A 16,595-nucleotide genomic window follows, 5' to 3' on the forward strand; every position below is an offset into this window, starting at 1 on the left:
GCTAGATGTTAATGTCCTTTCCCCTATTTGGCAACAGTGAAAAAAATAACCTTCCATGCAGAATTTCCAATAAAGAACTGATGGTCTTTTCTCTGCCCTGGCCAGACTACATATAAGGGCTATGTTTTGTTGTGTGAATCATATTTTAGGAAGAGCATTGATAAGCTGAATGGTATTCAAAGGAAGATGAGAATGGTGAAAGACCTTAAATTCATGTCCAGTGAAGATCATTTGAAGGAATTAAGGATGTTTTGTGTAAAGAAGGAATATCCCAGTATTCGAAGGGTTGTAATGTGGGGAAGGGACTTCATTTATTCTCTTTGTCCCAGAAGGTAGAACTAGGAGTAAAGTATAGAAATTTCTAAGAGACAAAGTTATGTTTCATGTCAGGGAGCTTTATCTTAGATTTAGAGCTACAAGGGAAGTGACTGCCTAAAGAAGTGATATGTTCCACTTCCCTGGAGGTCTTCAAGCAAACCCTGAATGACCATTTGGGTATATTGTAGGAAGGCTTCTTTTGGGGGTTTGGATTGGTAGATAGAACTATTGAAATTTCTTCCAGCTCAGATTCTGTGATTCTATCATTCTTTCTGGTAGTTGAATTTCTCTTATATTTCTCGTCTCATTCCTTTTCTTTATTTCAGTGCCCATTTACTTAGTACAGCTAATTTCCTATCATCCTGAAGTGTTAAAGTAGTCTCAATACATCATCTTCTTGCGTCCTCGTCTCCTATTGCATTCCTTCACTTGCAAATCATCCTTAATGTTAGTTTCAAATTAATTTATTTTCTATATAGTCTATAATATATATATATATATATGTGTGTGTGTGTGTGTGTGTGTGTGTGTGTGTGTGTGTGTGTATATATATATATATATAGTTATGTAACGCTAATACTCAGAATCTTAAGTAGCTCATTATTGCCTGCTGAATAAAACTTAAATTCCTTACTTTGGCATTTTAAGATCCTATATAATTGTTACCATCTTGCTTTTCCAGCCTTAATTTCTAAGCTGAACCATGCACATAAGTACACCTTTCAAATGAACTTTGTGCTTTACTCCTGATTCCCTGTCCCTGGAAAGGTCTTTTTGGATTCCCACCCATGCTTTGAAGCATAACTCAAATTCTTTCCTGTCTTTCTCAAATAGGACCCTTCTTTGGATCTTATATTATATTTTGTTTTGCACCATTTTCATGTACTTACATTATAATATTGGGTACTTATAATTGTTTATGTTGGTGTCTTTTTTCCCTGCTGAGCTGTAAGCTCCATGTCTTTTTTGCCCTTTGAATCAATTCCAGTGTGAGGCCCATATTAGGTACTTCATAAATGAGTGTAAGTTTGAATTGAACACTTACAATTGTCTAAGTTTATGCAATGTTACCAATCTAACTTCTACTTTTAATTTTTTTGTGTTCTCTCCCTTTGGATAAGATTACAAAATTACAAGAAGTTCATGAAAGCAAGCCAGAAGCTCTTTGTTGTGAAAATCAAGGAATCTGTGAAGATGGGAAACGTTCAGCAAATAAAGAAGATCCCTTAAGTAAAGTCACCATAGGGGGAAAAAAGGGAATGAGGAAGTATGTAAGCATTCTAGATTGGAGTACCATGGAAGAATCAAACAACAAAACAATAGTAAGCAACCGGACAAAAGATGTAATTGGCAAAAATAAGCAGGAAGTTCTTAAAGAAAAGGACTCAAAGAAAAGACAAGAAAAACATCATAAACAAAAACATGCTGAGAAGTCTCAAAAGGCAGGGAAGTCAATAAAGGAGAGTGGTAGTGAGCACAAGAAAACAAAAGAAAAGATAGGAAGAATTGAAATGATTGAGAGGAACCATGGTGACACCCAAGATGTCCTGAAAGAAAAGGCTGAAAAGGAAAACAACAATATAAAAGAGAATATAAAAGAATCTGAAAAAAAAGAAAATGCAGACAAAATAGAATATGATTGTATCAGCAGAATGGGAGGAGATCATGAGAAATGGCCGGAGAGCAAAAAAGATGATAACAAAATGGTTCCTGTGGAAATGGGCACTGAAAAGAAAAATCAAACAATAAAAAACCCCAAAGGACAAAAGTCATTTGAAGGGAAATATATACAAAATAATGAAAATAAAGGGGAAAAAGAACTGAGGGTTGAAAAAATTAAAGAAGAAAATGAAGTTGAAAAAGAAGATGGCACCACAAAAGCAAAGGAGAGAAAGCTACAGGAGAACAAAACTAAATCAGAAACAGTGGTTTATAAAAAAGAAAAGAAAAGGAAGAAAAAGAAGGAAGAAGAGGAAGGCGTGCACAAGTTAAAAGAAAGAAAGATAGAATACGGGGGCCTAACGGAAGAAGGGCAAGGAGAGAAAAGAAGAGACATAAAAACTGAAAGAGAGGAAGGTGGACAGACTCAGGAAGAAAAGCCGAAAGGCAGCCATGAAGGAGGGAAAAAAAAGAAAAGACAGGAAAAATCAAAAGAGAGGAATGAAGCCATACAAGAAAAGGATCTAAAAGACAAGAAACAAGCAAAAAATCAATTCCTGGTAAAGAAAAGTGGAACAAAAGACAAAGTGAAAAAGGAAAAGCTGTTAGTTAATGAACAATGTTCCAAGAAAAAGGAAAAGAAAAAAGATAAAGAAATGAAGAAAATCCCTAAGGAGGAAAATGAAAAAGGAAAAAAGAAAAGACAGGAGGAAGAAAATAAATGGAAATGGTATGTTTTATTAGACTGTAAGTCTGACCTTTCTTTTGAACAGATTTCAAACAAACGCATTGTTTTTGTGTTTGAAAATGAAAGTATAGCTGACTTCTGCTTTGGTTCTTTTAGAAGAAAACATTACATAAGGCCAATGTAAATTATTTCTAGAAAGTTCATATTAATGCATGCTTTAAGGAAAAAAGGTAACTTATCATTTCTCACCTTGGCTGAAAATTGGGGTTTTTGATTATTCTAGTAGCCTGATTGAATAGACTGGCCATTACTATCTGTGGCTTGGGGGTATATAACAAAATCACTTAATAATAATATTACATAGAACAGAATGTAGTCTAGTTTTAAACATAAACTTTAGAATCTTGATAGCCTAAGAGTTATCATTAAGTCTATTATACATATATAAAATTATATATAATATCTGGTTTCTAAGGAAGATCTAAAATTTTCATATTGTAAGCAAAAATTTTGTGGAAGTTTTAGAAAATTTGAAGAATTATAGGATTTAGAGCTGGACAGAACGTTAGAGATCATCTAGAAATGGTCATTTAATCAACAATCATTTATTATTTACTATGACCTAGAAATTCAGCTAAGCAATGGGGCATATACAAAGAAAGCAAAAACACTCCCTACCCTGAAGGAGATTACATTAAAATGGAGCAATACGTAAATAACTAGATTCATGCAAGATATATATAGAGTAGATGAAAGGTCATCTCAGAGGGTAGGTAACAGGGTTAGTCCCAATTAATATGAAAAATTAATCCCTAAAGAGTTTCAGACTCATACTATTAGAAATTATACTTAAATAAGATATTGATTCCAGCCTAGTGAAAATGTACATTAAAAATTCAAATATACTGGGCAAGTCACTTAACCCCAGTTGCCTCAGCAAAAAAAAAATTTTTTTTAATTCAATACTACAACCCTTTTAGGGGTTTCATTTATTGTCACAAATAGGAACTCAGCAGTAGGGAGACTAGAGAAGGTCTGCAGAAAGTAGGATTTGAGCTGAGCCTTACAAGTTAAAAAAACATAAAGAAGGAGGTAGGGAAGGAATGTATTTCAGGCATCGGGGGAAATGGAGTTGTGTTCAAGGAACTAAAAGTAGGCCAATGTTGCTGGAATGTAGAATTGATAAGGTTTAGGTTTTGGGGTTCCCTTTTGTCAGGGAATCAAATGATGAGGTCTGGATTTAAGGAACCAAAATGAGGTTAGGGTTCCTGGTGGTCAGGGAGTTAAATGATGAGGTCTGTTTGGCAGGTTCAGGATTCAGGGAACCAAATGGAGAGGTTAAGCTCCCCTACACCCCCTAGAGACTTGGCACAAGGGTAGGGAGTTTGGGGGAACCTCCTTCTGGCAGCGCAGAGATTCTCTATAAAGGAATTTGCAGACCCAAAAAGACTAGACTGATAAAAGAGGTTTATTATTGGCATTGGGAAGTCAGCCTTTATTATGCAAGGAGAGAAAGGCTGAATTCCTCAGTGGAGGAGTTCTGGCAGAGAAGTGAAGTTTAGAGAAATCCCAACAGAGGCAAAAAGTCTAGTTAGGGAAGTAGGTGGGGATAAAGAGAGGGTAGCGCTGGAAGAGAATATTATCCCAGTGGGCAGAGGTTTCCTTGGCATAGCCAAGCATGGCATAGCATGGAATGGCATGTCAGGTCCTCTGCAAGGAGTTGTTCTAAGTTGGCTCTTTATCTACAAGTTGGGTTTCAGCTTGAGCTGGAATTTGAATAGAATTGAATGAGTCTCTTAGATAACAGAATGAAGCTATTTTATCTTGTTGGGGGTCTTTCACTGAGGCAGGTTGAAGAAGATTTTTCTCCTTCTAGGAGCTTCAGAGTTTCAGGGTCCCTTCTTCAGATTCTGTGGAGGTTAATCTACTGTAGAATATTAGAAAGATAGGGAGGATACAAGTTAGGAAGAGCTTTAAATGGAGCGGACTTTATATTTGATTTTGGAGATAGTGAGCATCTATGGATAGAGTATTGAACCTGGAATCAGGAAGACCCAAGTTCAAATCCACCCTTAGAGACTTAACTGTATGATTCTGGACTTGTCATTTCACCTTTGTCTCAGTTTCCTCTTTTGCAAAATAAAGATAACAGCTATATAAAGGTTGTTAAGAGTATCAGATGAGATAATGTTTGTAAAAACACTTAGCATAATATCTGGCATATCATAGGTATTTAATAAATGCTTGCTCTCTTTCCCACTAGTTTATTGATGGAAGAGAGAAGGGCAGTATAACATGGCCAGACCTATACTTTTGGCAAATGAGCAGATGGTAGGTTAGAATATGGAAAGATTTAAGAGAGAGAGATAAATTAGAAGACCTTTGTAGACAAGAGGTGATGAGGGGTCTGAACTAAAGTGTTTTTTATGTTGAGTGGAGATATGGGCATCTATTTGAGAAATAGTATAAATGTAGAAATGACAAGAATTGGCAATAAATTGGATATGTGGTGTGAGTAAGAGTGAGGAATCAAGAATGAACCAAGTGAAAGAGACAAGACAATTAGGAAAGATCTCAGTGATGTAAGATAAGACAAGGAAGGGAGAAAGTGTAGCCAAGGAAGGCCTGAGCAGAATTGAGAGTGGAAGGAATGATGATGTAGGTGAGTAAGTTCCTTATCTATTAAAAAAGAACATTTAAATGGCTTAATAATGAATTATTAAATGAAAAAGCATTAAGCACCTATTCTTTAGTCAGGTCCCAAGGACACAAAATAATATAAGACAATCTTTTTTGTCAGAAAGCTGACATTCTAAAAGGGGTACAGAGTTTGTATGGGGAATTTTGATTAGAGCTATAGGGCAACTGATTGTCAATGTTCTTTCCAAAAGCAGGGATAGTATTTATTTGATTACTGTTCCCAATAGAATGGGAATATCAAAAGAAGAAGCATATTGTAGCATAATGGATGATAGGATGTCAGAAGTGGATGGATTATGATGCAGGATTTGTGTCAGATATAGACCTATATTTCTAGATATAATTAAAGCAATTTGATGGTACAGTAATTTAGAGTGCTGGGCCTAGAGTCAGAAAAACTTTAGATGTTGATTGTGTAACCCTGGGCAACTCAAGTTTCCTCATTTGTAAAAGCTGGAGAAAGAAGTGGTAAACCTTAAAAGTATCTTTGCCATGAAAATCCTAAATGGGGTTGCAAAGAGACTAGAAAAAGATCTTCAAGATCCTTTCAACTTAGAATCAAACTATGATTTGATGGTTAAAATTTCTCAAATTAAGCAATAGATACATAATCAGATACATTACTTGGATTTTAAAAGTTAGCTCTGGTGTATGCTTTTCAAAAATGATAATGAATGCCAAAAATTGTAAAGAAAGCCAGAGGGGAAAAATGAATCTGAAATTTTGTTGACAGTGTATCAGTGTTTTAGAGCCACTAGGTGTCAGGATAAACCAAGAATAAAGTGAATGAGTAACTTCTAGATGGATCTTTTAAATGTGGTCCTTGTTCATTGAATAAATTAGAACAGTGACTTTAAAGTCTATTTTGTTAGCCAGATGATCCAGTCCTACAAGGTATTTTATGTAAAACTAATTTCTTTAAAGTTTATAAAGTGTGTTCTTCAGAGTAGCCCTGTGCTGGTTGTACAAGTATATTTGTTCCTTTTTAAAGTTTAAAAAAAAAAAAAAAAAAAGACTCAACTTAAATTTATCCATGATTGCACAATTAAGAGGTAACTGAAGCAGAATTGAAACTGTTTATAAAACAAGGGGAACTATGTAATTTCAGGTGCCTTTTAGTTGTACAATTCTTCAGTTAACATGGATTCATGATTTAAATTTTGAATATCTAAATTCTATTGAGTATTTTAAGAAATGAACATAAAGAGGAAAACGCATCAAATCTTCAGATCGTTGGTATCAAATATCCACAGCCCTTACTGATTTCTCTTTCAACTTCATACTTAATTGATTTTTTCCTGGGTGTATGAGGAAACCTAGCCACAGCCAAGGTAAGCTTTCTCTACCTTTCAGTTCTCATTTTAAATAAGTAGTAAAAAGTACTTTCTATTATGGACTTTTGGCACCAAAAGGAACTATGGAATGGTATACTTAGGAAGTAGTCACATTTTACAGGTGAAGAAACTGAGATCAGAGTAGGGAAGAAACTTCATTAATCTCATAGAAGTAACTGGGGGAACCAGGTTATAGTACTCCTGGTCCAATGATGATCTACTACACATCACACCCCTTTCGCAGCAGTACTTAATATATTCTTTTAAGAATCAGATGGAACATAACATTAGAAGATAATACAGATAAAAATAGAGCACTGATTTTGGAATCAGAGGACCTGAGTTCAAATCCTGTCTCCCTTGTCATTTGTTATTTGTAGGTCATTAGACAAGTCACTTACCCTGGATGGGTTTCAGTCTCTTCATCTATTATTAAGGAATTGTAATTGGCCTTTAGAAGCTCTGTCAGTTTTAAATCTAAACCTCTTAATACAGAAAAACCGAGAGCCTACAATGTTAGAGTCAGGAAGGACTGTGGTATGGCTATATAGTTATGTAGATATGCTGTATGACTTTCAGGCTTAGAACTACACTTCCCAGAATGCTGTATTCTAAAAGCACAGTGGATAGCAAGTGTATGTAAATCCAGATTCTTTCCGGGTAAAAGGTCAACAGACTGGCATATGGAACTATCTTAATTTTCCTACTTGGTCTCTGGTTAAATAAGCATGGTTTCTGTTGTGATATTTTGGGATGCGGATTAGTGTTGGAAATATATTGTGGATTAAAAAAGTAGTCTCTGGCATGTGGTATGATACCAAATCTAGTTACCTCCTGAACACCTGGAGAAGGCAATCCTTCTGGCAGGCGATAGCACAGAAAAGAAAGGGATCTGCAGGATCCAGGTAAGTGTTGATTGAGATTTTTCTGCTCCTTTTTTCCCCTTTGAGGCAGAAGAAAGTATTCTCTTCCTCATTTTGAGACTGTTTGCTGGATGTCCACCCACCCCACTCCCACCTCTCAGCACCTTTGACAATGAGTCTCAGGACATAGTTAAATTTGTTATTGTATCTGACTCTTCGTAACTCCACTTGGGGTTTTCTAGGCAAAGGTGTGGTTTGCCATTTCCTTCTCCAGCTCATTTCATAGATGAGGAAGCTGAGACAAACCAAGATTAAGGTACTTTCCTTTGGGTCACACAGCTAGGAAGTTTTTAAGATTAGATTTGAACTCAGGAAGTCATCTTCCTGACTCCAACCTCAGTGCTATCCGGCTGCCACCTAGTTGCCCCTACTTTAATGTAGTAGAAGTTAGTAAAGATTCAGTAGACACCTGATTTCTTGTCTTGATACTGCTCTTAAGGAACCTAGTAACCTTGCTCAAGGATCTTTATTGATCTGTGCTCTCATTGTTTCAGTTGTCAAATGAGCAAATTGGATTCATTGATCTATAGGATCCCTTACAGTTTTCATATTTATAATAATTTATATTTTTTATATATTTATAAATTAGGGATCTTCAGAATTCATAGAGTCAAGAAGTGTAAGAGACTTGTTGTTTAAGAGATAGTGTGGCCATGATGATAAAAGCACTAGAAGTGAGATCCATGGGTTTTGTTAGGACTCTGGGCAAGTCATTTTCCCTCCTCCTCATTGTCCTTTGTAAAATGCAGTTTAACTAGATCATAATTAAGGTTACCTATGCTGTTCGGTTATGTCTGACTTTTAGTGAACTGGATTTGAACTTGGATCCTGTCTCTGTGCTCTATCCACTTGCCATTTAATTGAAAAGATCACTTATGCCTCTGAAGTATTGTAGTAAGGTATAAATATTATGAAAAATTTGTAAATTAGTTTTAGGCCCTTTAAATTACAATGAGAATTCAGAAAAATCTTAAGTCAGCTTGTCTATTACCTAAACAGAGGAGAATCTTTCTAAATTCCATAATAATTATTTTTTAAATGTCTTAAGATAAAAGTGAAAATCCTTTTTGGCTAACTTTAGGTTCTTATATTAGGGGGAGGGGAGGATTTGATAAATCGAGCCAACCCCAGGGTTTTAGCAGTCTTAAGTACAGACTTTTTTTCTAGCTTTTGATGAAAGCAAGTGAGTGAAAAAGTATGTATGAAGATAGAAATATAAATCAAAGACAATCCCTGCCTTTGAGAAGTTTATGTGCTAGGGCACAGTGGATAATTCGGGAAGACCCGAGTTAAAATCCAGCCTCAAACACTTAACGTTTTGTGACCTTGGACAAGTCACCAAATTGCCTCAGTTTCCTCATGTAAAATGAGCTAGAGAAGAAAATGGTAAGTCACTCCACTATCAGCCAAGAAAACCCCAAATGGGATCATGAAGAGTTGGACGTGACTTAAATGAATGAACAATTCATATTGGGTAATCATGGACAAGGAGGGATATTTTAGTTTGAAACATCTCCAGGCTTGTGAATAAAATAATAAGGCAATTGATTGACATAACCTTTCCAGAGACTATGATAGAATTTATAGGATTATGGTTCTTTTGTGCTAGAAGTAGAGGGAAGTGGTAAGAAGTTTGATCTGGAAGTCTGGTTGTAGAGTGGGACATGGCAGCAGAATGGAAAAATGTTTTGTAAAAAATGTTTTTGTTTTTGAATGTGGTGATTTCAAAGTAAATACCTAATCACCAGCATTATTTCATTGGATTTTCTTATACCAGAATCAGCTTAGCCAAGGTGGTCCTCCTCATTGGTGGTAGTAGTGGTTGTTGCTGCTGCTATTGTGGTAGTGGTTATGGTTGTTGTTGTTGCTGCTGCTGCTGCTGTTGTTTGCCCTTCACACTGAAGAAGACCATGACATCAAGGGAGGGACATCATGACATTCAAGTAAATTGGATTTAAGTGAGGAGGGACTGTGCAAGATCACCTGCTTTACTTTCTCCTCCAAAGCCATCTGGGCCCAGTGAAAGCAATGGATGTTATGGGAGACCTTGGCCTTTTTATGTTAAGGTCTTCAGTTGGTCTGAAGCCATGTCCATCTGTGATTAAGGCTAGGAAGCAATTGAGACAAAGAATGACTTCTTTCACTTAGTTTGAAAAAAAAAAAAAAAGATCATTTCTAAAAAAATAAATGAATAAAGTTGGGAGGGTTTCTGATCAAAACAGAAATGAGATTTAAATAATGCTCATGATGCATGATATGCTTTGTGTTGTACTTTTATTATTTCTTTTCATTCTGTATATTTGTCTTTTGGTGGTGGTGGTGGTGGGATGGGGTTTGAGGTAATTGAGGTTAAGTGGCTTGCCCAGGGTCACCCAACCAGGAAGTGTAAAGTGACTGAGGTCAGATTTGAATTCAGGTCCTCCTGACTTCAGGGTCGGTGCTCCATCCACTGCACAACCTAGCTCTCCCATATTTGTCATTTTTAATGGATGATAGTATTTGATCATATTGATAACCCACTTGTTTAAACATTCCATAATTCTGCATATATGTGGACAATATGTCATTTCTAGTTTCCACCATTTAAAAATGAAGCAGCCATGACTGTTTCTGTACAGACTTCCTTTTAATTATGTCAACTTTCTAATTTAACAGATAATGAAACTGAGAGAAAGGTATGAAATTAGCTTTCAGTACTTGGGGGTGAGCCAGGTTGAAATCTGAGATAATCTGTATGCTTTTGACTACAAAGATATTTTTCCATAAAGGAGTGACTTTATTTGTGTGGTTTGTCTTTAGGTGGCAAGAGGAAAAAAGTGAAGATGGTGTGAAATGGAAACAATTAGAACATAAAGGGCCATACTTTGCACCTTTATATGAACCACTTCCAGATAAAGTTCACTTCTATTATGATGGTAAGATACTCAACAATAATAGCCTCCTTTTAGATAATGTTTCAAGTACTATCCTTTATAATCTTGTAAATTAAAATAGCTGAACTCAGACTCAATTCTTCTGACTCCCAAGCTCAATGTTCTTCTCTAGCATATCTCCTTTCTTCCAAAATAACAACATTTACATAACACTATATTATAAAATACTTCATGTGTGTCAACCATTAGATCACAGCAGGAGTGTTACAATATAACTAGCATTATCCTCACTTTACAGATGAAAAATCTAGACAGAAGTGAAGTCACTTTCTCTAAGTCACATAGCTAGCTAGTTAGGTTGCAAAAGACTATGCTGAAACTCAGGCTTTCTGACTCCCAAGTCTAGTTTTTGTGTTTCCTTAGCCATAACAGATAATGCTTATTTCAGGTTATATTCCATATGAAGAAAATCTTAATCTTTTTCATTACCATCTGATTTCAAAATGAGGAAAAATAGATTTCTCAAGTTAATATTCTATATTCATGTATATTTGAATATCAGCAATTAATATATCAAAGTAGTTATGGTCTTAGTATTTACTTGTCTCCCTCCTATATATCTCAGATTTTCTTTGTAAATAACTCCCAAACATATTGATTTTGCAAAAATAGGCCATCTGGATTTGGTTTTATTTGTGGAAACCCAAGTTCTTCTTGGCTAATTGTGATCCCCTAGGCTACAAACAGTAGGTGTGTGTCAGAAAGGTATCTAGGCTTAGAAGAAGGCAAATTTCAAAATGTGTGTAGTGTGTTTGTTAGGTTTGCCCCAGTCTTGTCATTGACAATAGCATCCTGCTTGAAGGAGCCATTCAGCTGATACCATTCACATAAATATCATCATTACATTTTCATCATTAAATACTTCCCATTGTGGAGGATACTATATGTATATGCTTAGAAGCTGTACACAACACAACTCCAAATGACAAACATCTGTGAACCTCCAAAGACACCACAAAGATTCACAAGTTGAGAAAATCCAGAAAATTTCTAGGTTCTGCCACCATCTCTTTGGTTCTGAAGGTCATTCTCCTTTTATACATTTGAACCAACTTACACCAACATTCCACACCAGCATATAATGACTGATTCATGCTTCCTTTTAATTCCTCTATATGAGCATTTTTTCAACTTTCTGGCATCTCTAAATAGACAGTGAAAATTCCTATAGGGTCTGTTTGCATTTATCTGATCTACTCTGTTGAAGCTGAAACATCTAAGGGAAGCTTCTCTTCTATGGAAGCTTTTCTTTCTATAAGTCCTGAAATCTTTTATTGTCTTCCCTGAATACCAAATGTGGGGAGTGGGGGAGAGAGTTTGCTTTTTATCTTAAATACTTTATTTTGGTTTTTGAGGCATTTGGGGATTAAGTGACTTTCCCAAGATCACACAGCTAATGTGTTAAAGAGTCCAGAGTCAAATTTGAATTTAGATTCTCCTGATTTCAGAGCTGTTGCTCTATCGAGCCATCTAGCTGCCTCTGCTTTTTATCTTTTATTGCTAAATGAGTTTTAAATTATTTTAGGTAATTATTGTTGTTTCTTCCCTTTCCTCTTTTAGCACAGATAGTAAATACTTTTTGATCCACAACTCAGTTCATTAGCAGTGTTGATTTAACATTTATTGAGTGTTTTTCATATATAGAAGTTTATGATGATGAGCAACAATGATGGATTCCCCCTCCCCCCCAAGGCTGGGGTTAAGTGACTTGCCCAGGATCACACAGCTCAGAAGTGTTAAGGCTCTGAGACCAGATTTGAACTGGGGTCCTCCTGAATTCAGGGCTGGTGCTCTATCCACTGTACCACCTAGCTGCCCCCATCAATGATGGATTTTTTAAAAATGAATAAGACATGGTTTCTGTCTTCAATAAACTGATATTTTCTTTTGAAAAAAAATAGAACACCTGTTTTCAAGAGAAAGAAACTGAAGCACAAAATATTGAGTGGTTTGGGGTCATTACTCATAGTAATCACATTACTTGTCCATTGAGTCATGTTATTTCTTGGTACTAGGAATATCTTTTGTATTTCTAAACTTACTCCTAAAAATCCAACTATTTCAGAAGTATTATTGCTTTTATCTCATCTACTGTTTTATATTGTATGCACATTTTCAGAGAACTTTTGATTGGCTTTATCTGTGCATATTTGTCTGATTCTGAAGTGTTAAATCTAGCTTTGTTAAAATAACGAGTGGAATCAGTAAATTTTGAAAGTTCAGATATTCTTAAATCAGGGTTCATGGTTTTGTCACTTAAACATTTATTGAGCATTTGATATTTGTTAAGACTAAGCACTTTGAAGAATAAAAAATAATCTTTGTAGATTTTCATCACATCTTCCCCTTCAATTTATACACAAAACAGACCTCTTGGTGCTGGAAAAATGAACACAAATGACAAGAAGCAATGTTAAGATCATTAACATTGGCAGTAGTAGGACTGTTGAATAAACAGCATACACACTAAGTGAATCTGGCCTTTTAATTTCCACAGGAAAAGCTATGAAGTTGAGTTTAGCAACTGAAGAGATTGCTACCTTTTATGGGAAAATGTTGGATCATGAATATACAACTAAAGAAGTTTTTCAAAATAACTTCTTCAATGACTGGCGGAAGGTACTTTGTCTTGCATGTGAATGAATTGTTTTTTTTTTTTTTTTTTTTTTTTATCTTGAATTGTCTCTTTCCCCTCTTTTATTAAATTTTCATTATAAATAACCTCATAAAGAGTCAATACAGAAACAGAAATTTCAATATTATTATACCCAACTTTGATCATTAGATGTAAGAAAACTTACAGATTGTTTGGTTCATTTCTCCTGTTTCAACTAGGGAATATGAGCCCTAGAAAGATTAAATGACTGACAAGAATCATAATCAGAACTGTTTAAAATACTTTCAGTAGATGAATGATAATAAGATTCATCTCCTATGTTCCTTCTCAAACTTTAGCCTTTGACATTATGTAAATGTTTTTATTATTTTATTATTTTTGTTCTTCTCACTCCAGTTTTTTCACTTTGAATTATTTTGGATGTCTTAGCATATTTCTTTGTATTCTTAAAAATTGTCATCTTAAATGAAATGAAGTTTCTATTTAGCTACTTCAGACCTTAAAATACCTTTTACATCTATCCCAATGATTTATTTTCACTATAAGGACGCTGAATTAAAGTGTTAAATATAGGTAGTCATTTTATAGTCATAAAATTACTGTTTTTAAACTCCCATTTCTTTATATCTTAAAAATTTTCCCCCTCTCCTTAAATTGATCACAAAAAAATCAAACAAAATACCATGCTAATGTTGTATTATATTGACATCTAAAGTTAACTAATATCTTGTCTGTCAAATTCAGTGATCTTTTTTCAGTCCTTATTCTCTTTGACTTCTCTTCAGCCTTTGACACTACTAATCATCCTCTCCTTCTTGATTCTCTCTTCTCTCTAGATTTTTTGGTTCACTTTTCTCTCTTGGTTTTCCTCCCCTCATGACTGCTGCTCCTTTATTTCCTTTGCTGGCCCAGAACCTTGAGATTCTGTCTTGAGCCTCTTCTCTCTACCTCTGTACAGCTTCACTTGGTGATCTCATCAGCTCCCATGAATTGAATTATCATCTCTATGCTTATGAGTCTCAAATCTATCTTTCTCTGCTGACTGTAGTCTTTTCAGACATTTTTAACTGGATGTTCAGTAGACATCTTGAATTCATTATGTCCAAAACAAAACTTGCTATCCTTCTCCCAGACCCTCTGACTGCTATCCAGAGCATCCCCATCATCTCAGTTTCTCCGGTTACAACCAAGGAGTTGTTCTGGAGTCTTCACTATCTTTCTGTTTCGGCCTGTCAGTTTCATTTTTGTGATATTTCCCAAATGTATCCTCTTCTCTGATCCTGCCACCACTGTGATGTAGGCCCTCATTATAATTTACATCTGAACTATTGCATTAGCCTACTGGTACATTTTCTAATTCAAATCTCTTCCCATTCTAATCCAGTGAGTTTTCTAAAATGCAAATTTGATCATGTTATTTCCATACTCAGTAAATTCCAATGGCTTCTTATTGCTTCTAGGATCAAATACAAAACATTCCTTTTGGGATTCAAAGCTCTTTATAATTTAGCTCTCTTCTATCTTTCCATATTCTTACATCTTACTCCCCAACACATACTCTTTGATTTAGTGAACTGACTTTGGAGTTGCACAAATAAGTCATTCATTTCTCCAATTATTCTAATTATTCCTATCCCTAGAATGCTCTTCTCTACTCTTTAACAACTCACCTCCCTGACTTTTGTTAAGTCCCAATTAAAATTCCACTTATTCTAGAAAGTTTTCCTCAAGTATTCTTACTTCTAGTGATTTCCCTTTATCCTGTATATAGCTTTCTTGGTATGTATGTGTGTTTGTATATTGTCTTCTCCTATTGTGTTGTAAGGTCCTCAGAAGCAGGAATTATCTTTTGCCTCTTTTTGTATTCTTTAATATAGTGCCTTGCACATAGTAGGTGTTTAATAAACATTTCTTGAATGAAGTTGAACTTGGTATAAATAGACCATTTTTGGATTTTTACTATTATGACTGAGATAGCTATAAATATTTTATATAAGGTGTGGTAGATTGATGACTGGTCTTGAAATTAGGAAGGACTGGAATGAAGCAGTGCCCCAGATAACTGCAAAATTGAGTTGCTTATCAATGTTGGTGGAAGGGTATTGATGAAATCAAGGTGCAGATGAAAACCAAAAAAAATTACATTCTTAGTCAAAGATCATAGACTTTCAACCTAGAAGAAACCTTAACAAATCAATTATTACAATACCATTTTATAGATGAGCCCTCTTGAGAAATGATGCTTTTCCCAAAGTGACATAGGTCCAAATGCTTTGGACTTTTATTATATTATAAGATTGCAAAGTCAGAGTTTAGAGAACCTAAATTGATTTAGCTTTAGTGTTGTATTATCCTTATTCATTCTTACTTTTTATCATTTTCTCTAGATATCTTGACCTTCTAAAATTCCTTTAAGGAAGCTTTTTCTTCCAAATGAATTTTGTCATTATTTTGTCTGCTTAAATAATAATACAGCATTACCATTCTCAAACTATAGTCTTTTTTTTTTTTTTTTTGAGGCAATTGGGGTTAAATGACTTTCAGAGGGTCCCACAGCTAGAAAAGTGTTAAGTGTCTGAGGTCATATTTGAACTTGGATCCTCCTGACTTCGGGGCTGGTGCTCTATCCACTGTGCCACCTACCTGCCCCCATATCAAACTAAATCAGTAAACATTAAAACTACTGGCACTGGTGAAAAGTAGGACATAGTTTAGTAGAATATAATATATAAGCAAATAGTAGAAGCAAAAAAAGTAACTTAGTATTAAAAAAAAAACCCAAAACATAAATTATTCAGATGAGGAGATAGGGGAAAACAAAATTGCAGGAAAAAGTATAAATCACTTTGACTGAAAATAGATTTAGATTTACATCTTTACATATTTTACTATAAGCTTCAAAATTGGACATGACTGAACAGTTTTCAAAAGAATTACATATTGTAAGTGACTATATCAAAACATGATTCAAAACTTTAATAAAAATATAAATAAAAATAATTCAGTTTCTACATCATATCTGAGAATTATCACAAACTTGAAAAAAATAGGAACATTAAATATGAAAGAGCTATGGAAAATCAAACACTGATTTTTCTTTTTTTAAAAAAAATTGTTTCACTTAAGAAGTGTTTACTTTTTTCTTCCCACTGAAAAAAAACTATTCTTTTAATCAATATGCATAGTCAAAGAAAATAAATTCTTTCATTGACCATATCTAGCAATGTGTGTTTCCTTTTACATGTTTAGTTTCTAATAGTTGGTAGGTCAGTAAATAAAAAGGAAGCAAGGGTTACTAGTAATATGAGATCTTAAAACTATAAGGCAAGGCACAACAGTGTGGTAATAGTTAAAAAATAAAAAGTGGAAAAGATTATCTATGCATCATATAGAAAAGATTCCAGCTACTGGGGTATGCTTTCA

At 34.7% G+C, this 16,595-nt stretch overlaps 1 protein-coding gene across 4 annotated transcripts in view; it reads left to right on the forward strand.

Moving 5' to 3' along the window:
* LOC141540236 (DNA topoisomerase I, mitochondrial-like) overlaps positions 1–16,595 on the forward strand; it is a 68,878-nt gene that overhangs the window by 25,591 nt on the left and 26,692 nt on the right. For 2 of the 4 annotated variants that reach the window (XM_074263996.1, XM_074264004.1), the window contains exons 8-10: positions 1,440–2,707; positions 10,422–10,537; positions 13,053–13,174. In XM_074263996.1, the coding sequence (XP_074120097.1) occupies positions 1,440–2,707; positions 10,422–10,537; positions 13,053–13,174 (1,506 nt within the window). Of the gene's footprint in view, positions 1–1,439; positions 2,708–7,357; positions 7,605–10,421; positions 10,538–13,052; positions 13,175–16,595 lie in introns of those variants that run through there. The other 2 variants (XM_074264015.1, XM_074264026.1) reach the window with 2 other exon arrangements.

The sequence above is a fragment of the Sminthopsis crassicaudata genome, chromosome 1, assembly GCF_048593235.1.
Source record: "Sminthopsis crassicaudata isolate SCR6 chromosome 1, ASM4859323v1, whole genome shotgun sequence".
In the NCBI taxonomy this organism is placed as follows: Eukaryota; Metazoa; Chordata; class Mammalia; order Dasyuromorphia; family Dasyuridae; genus Sminthopsis; species Sminthopsis crassicaudata.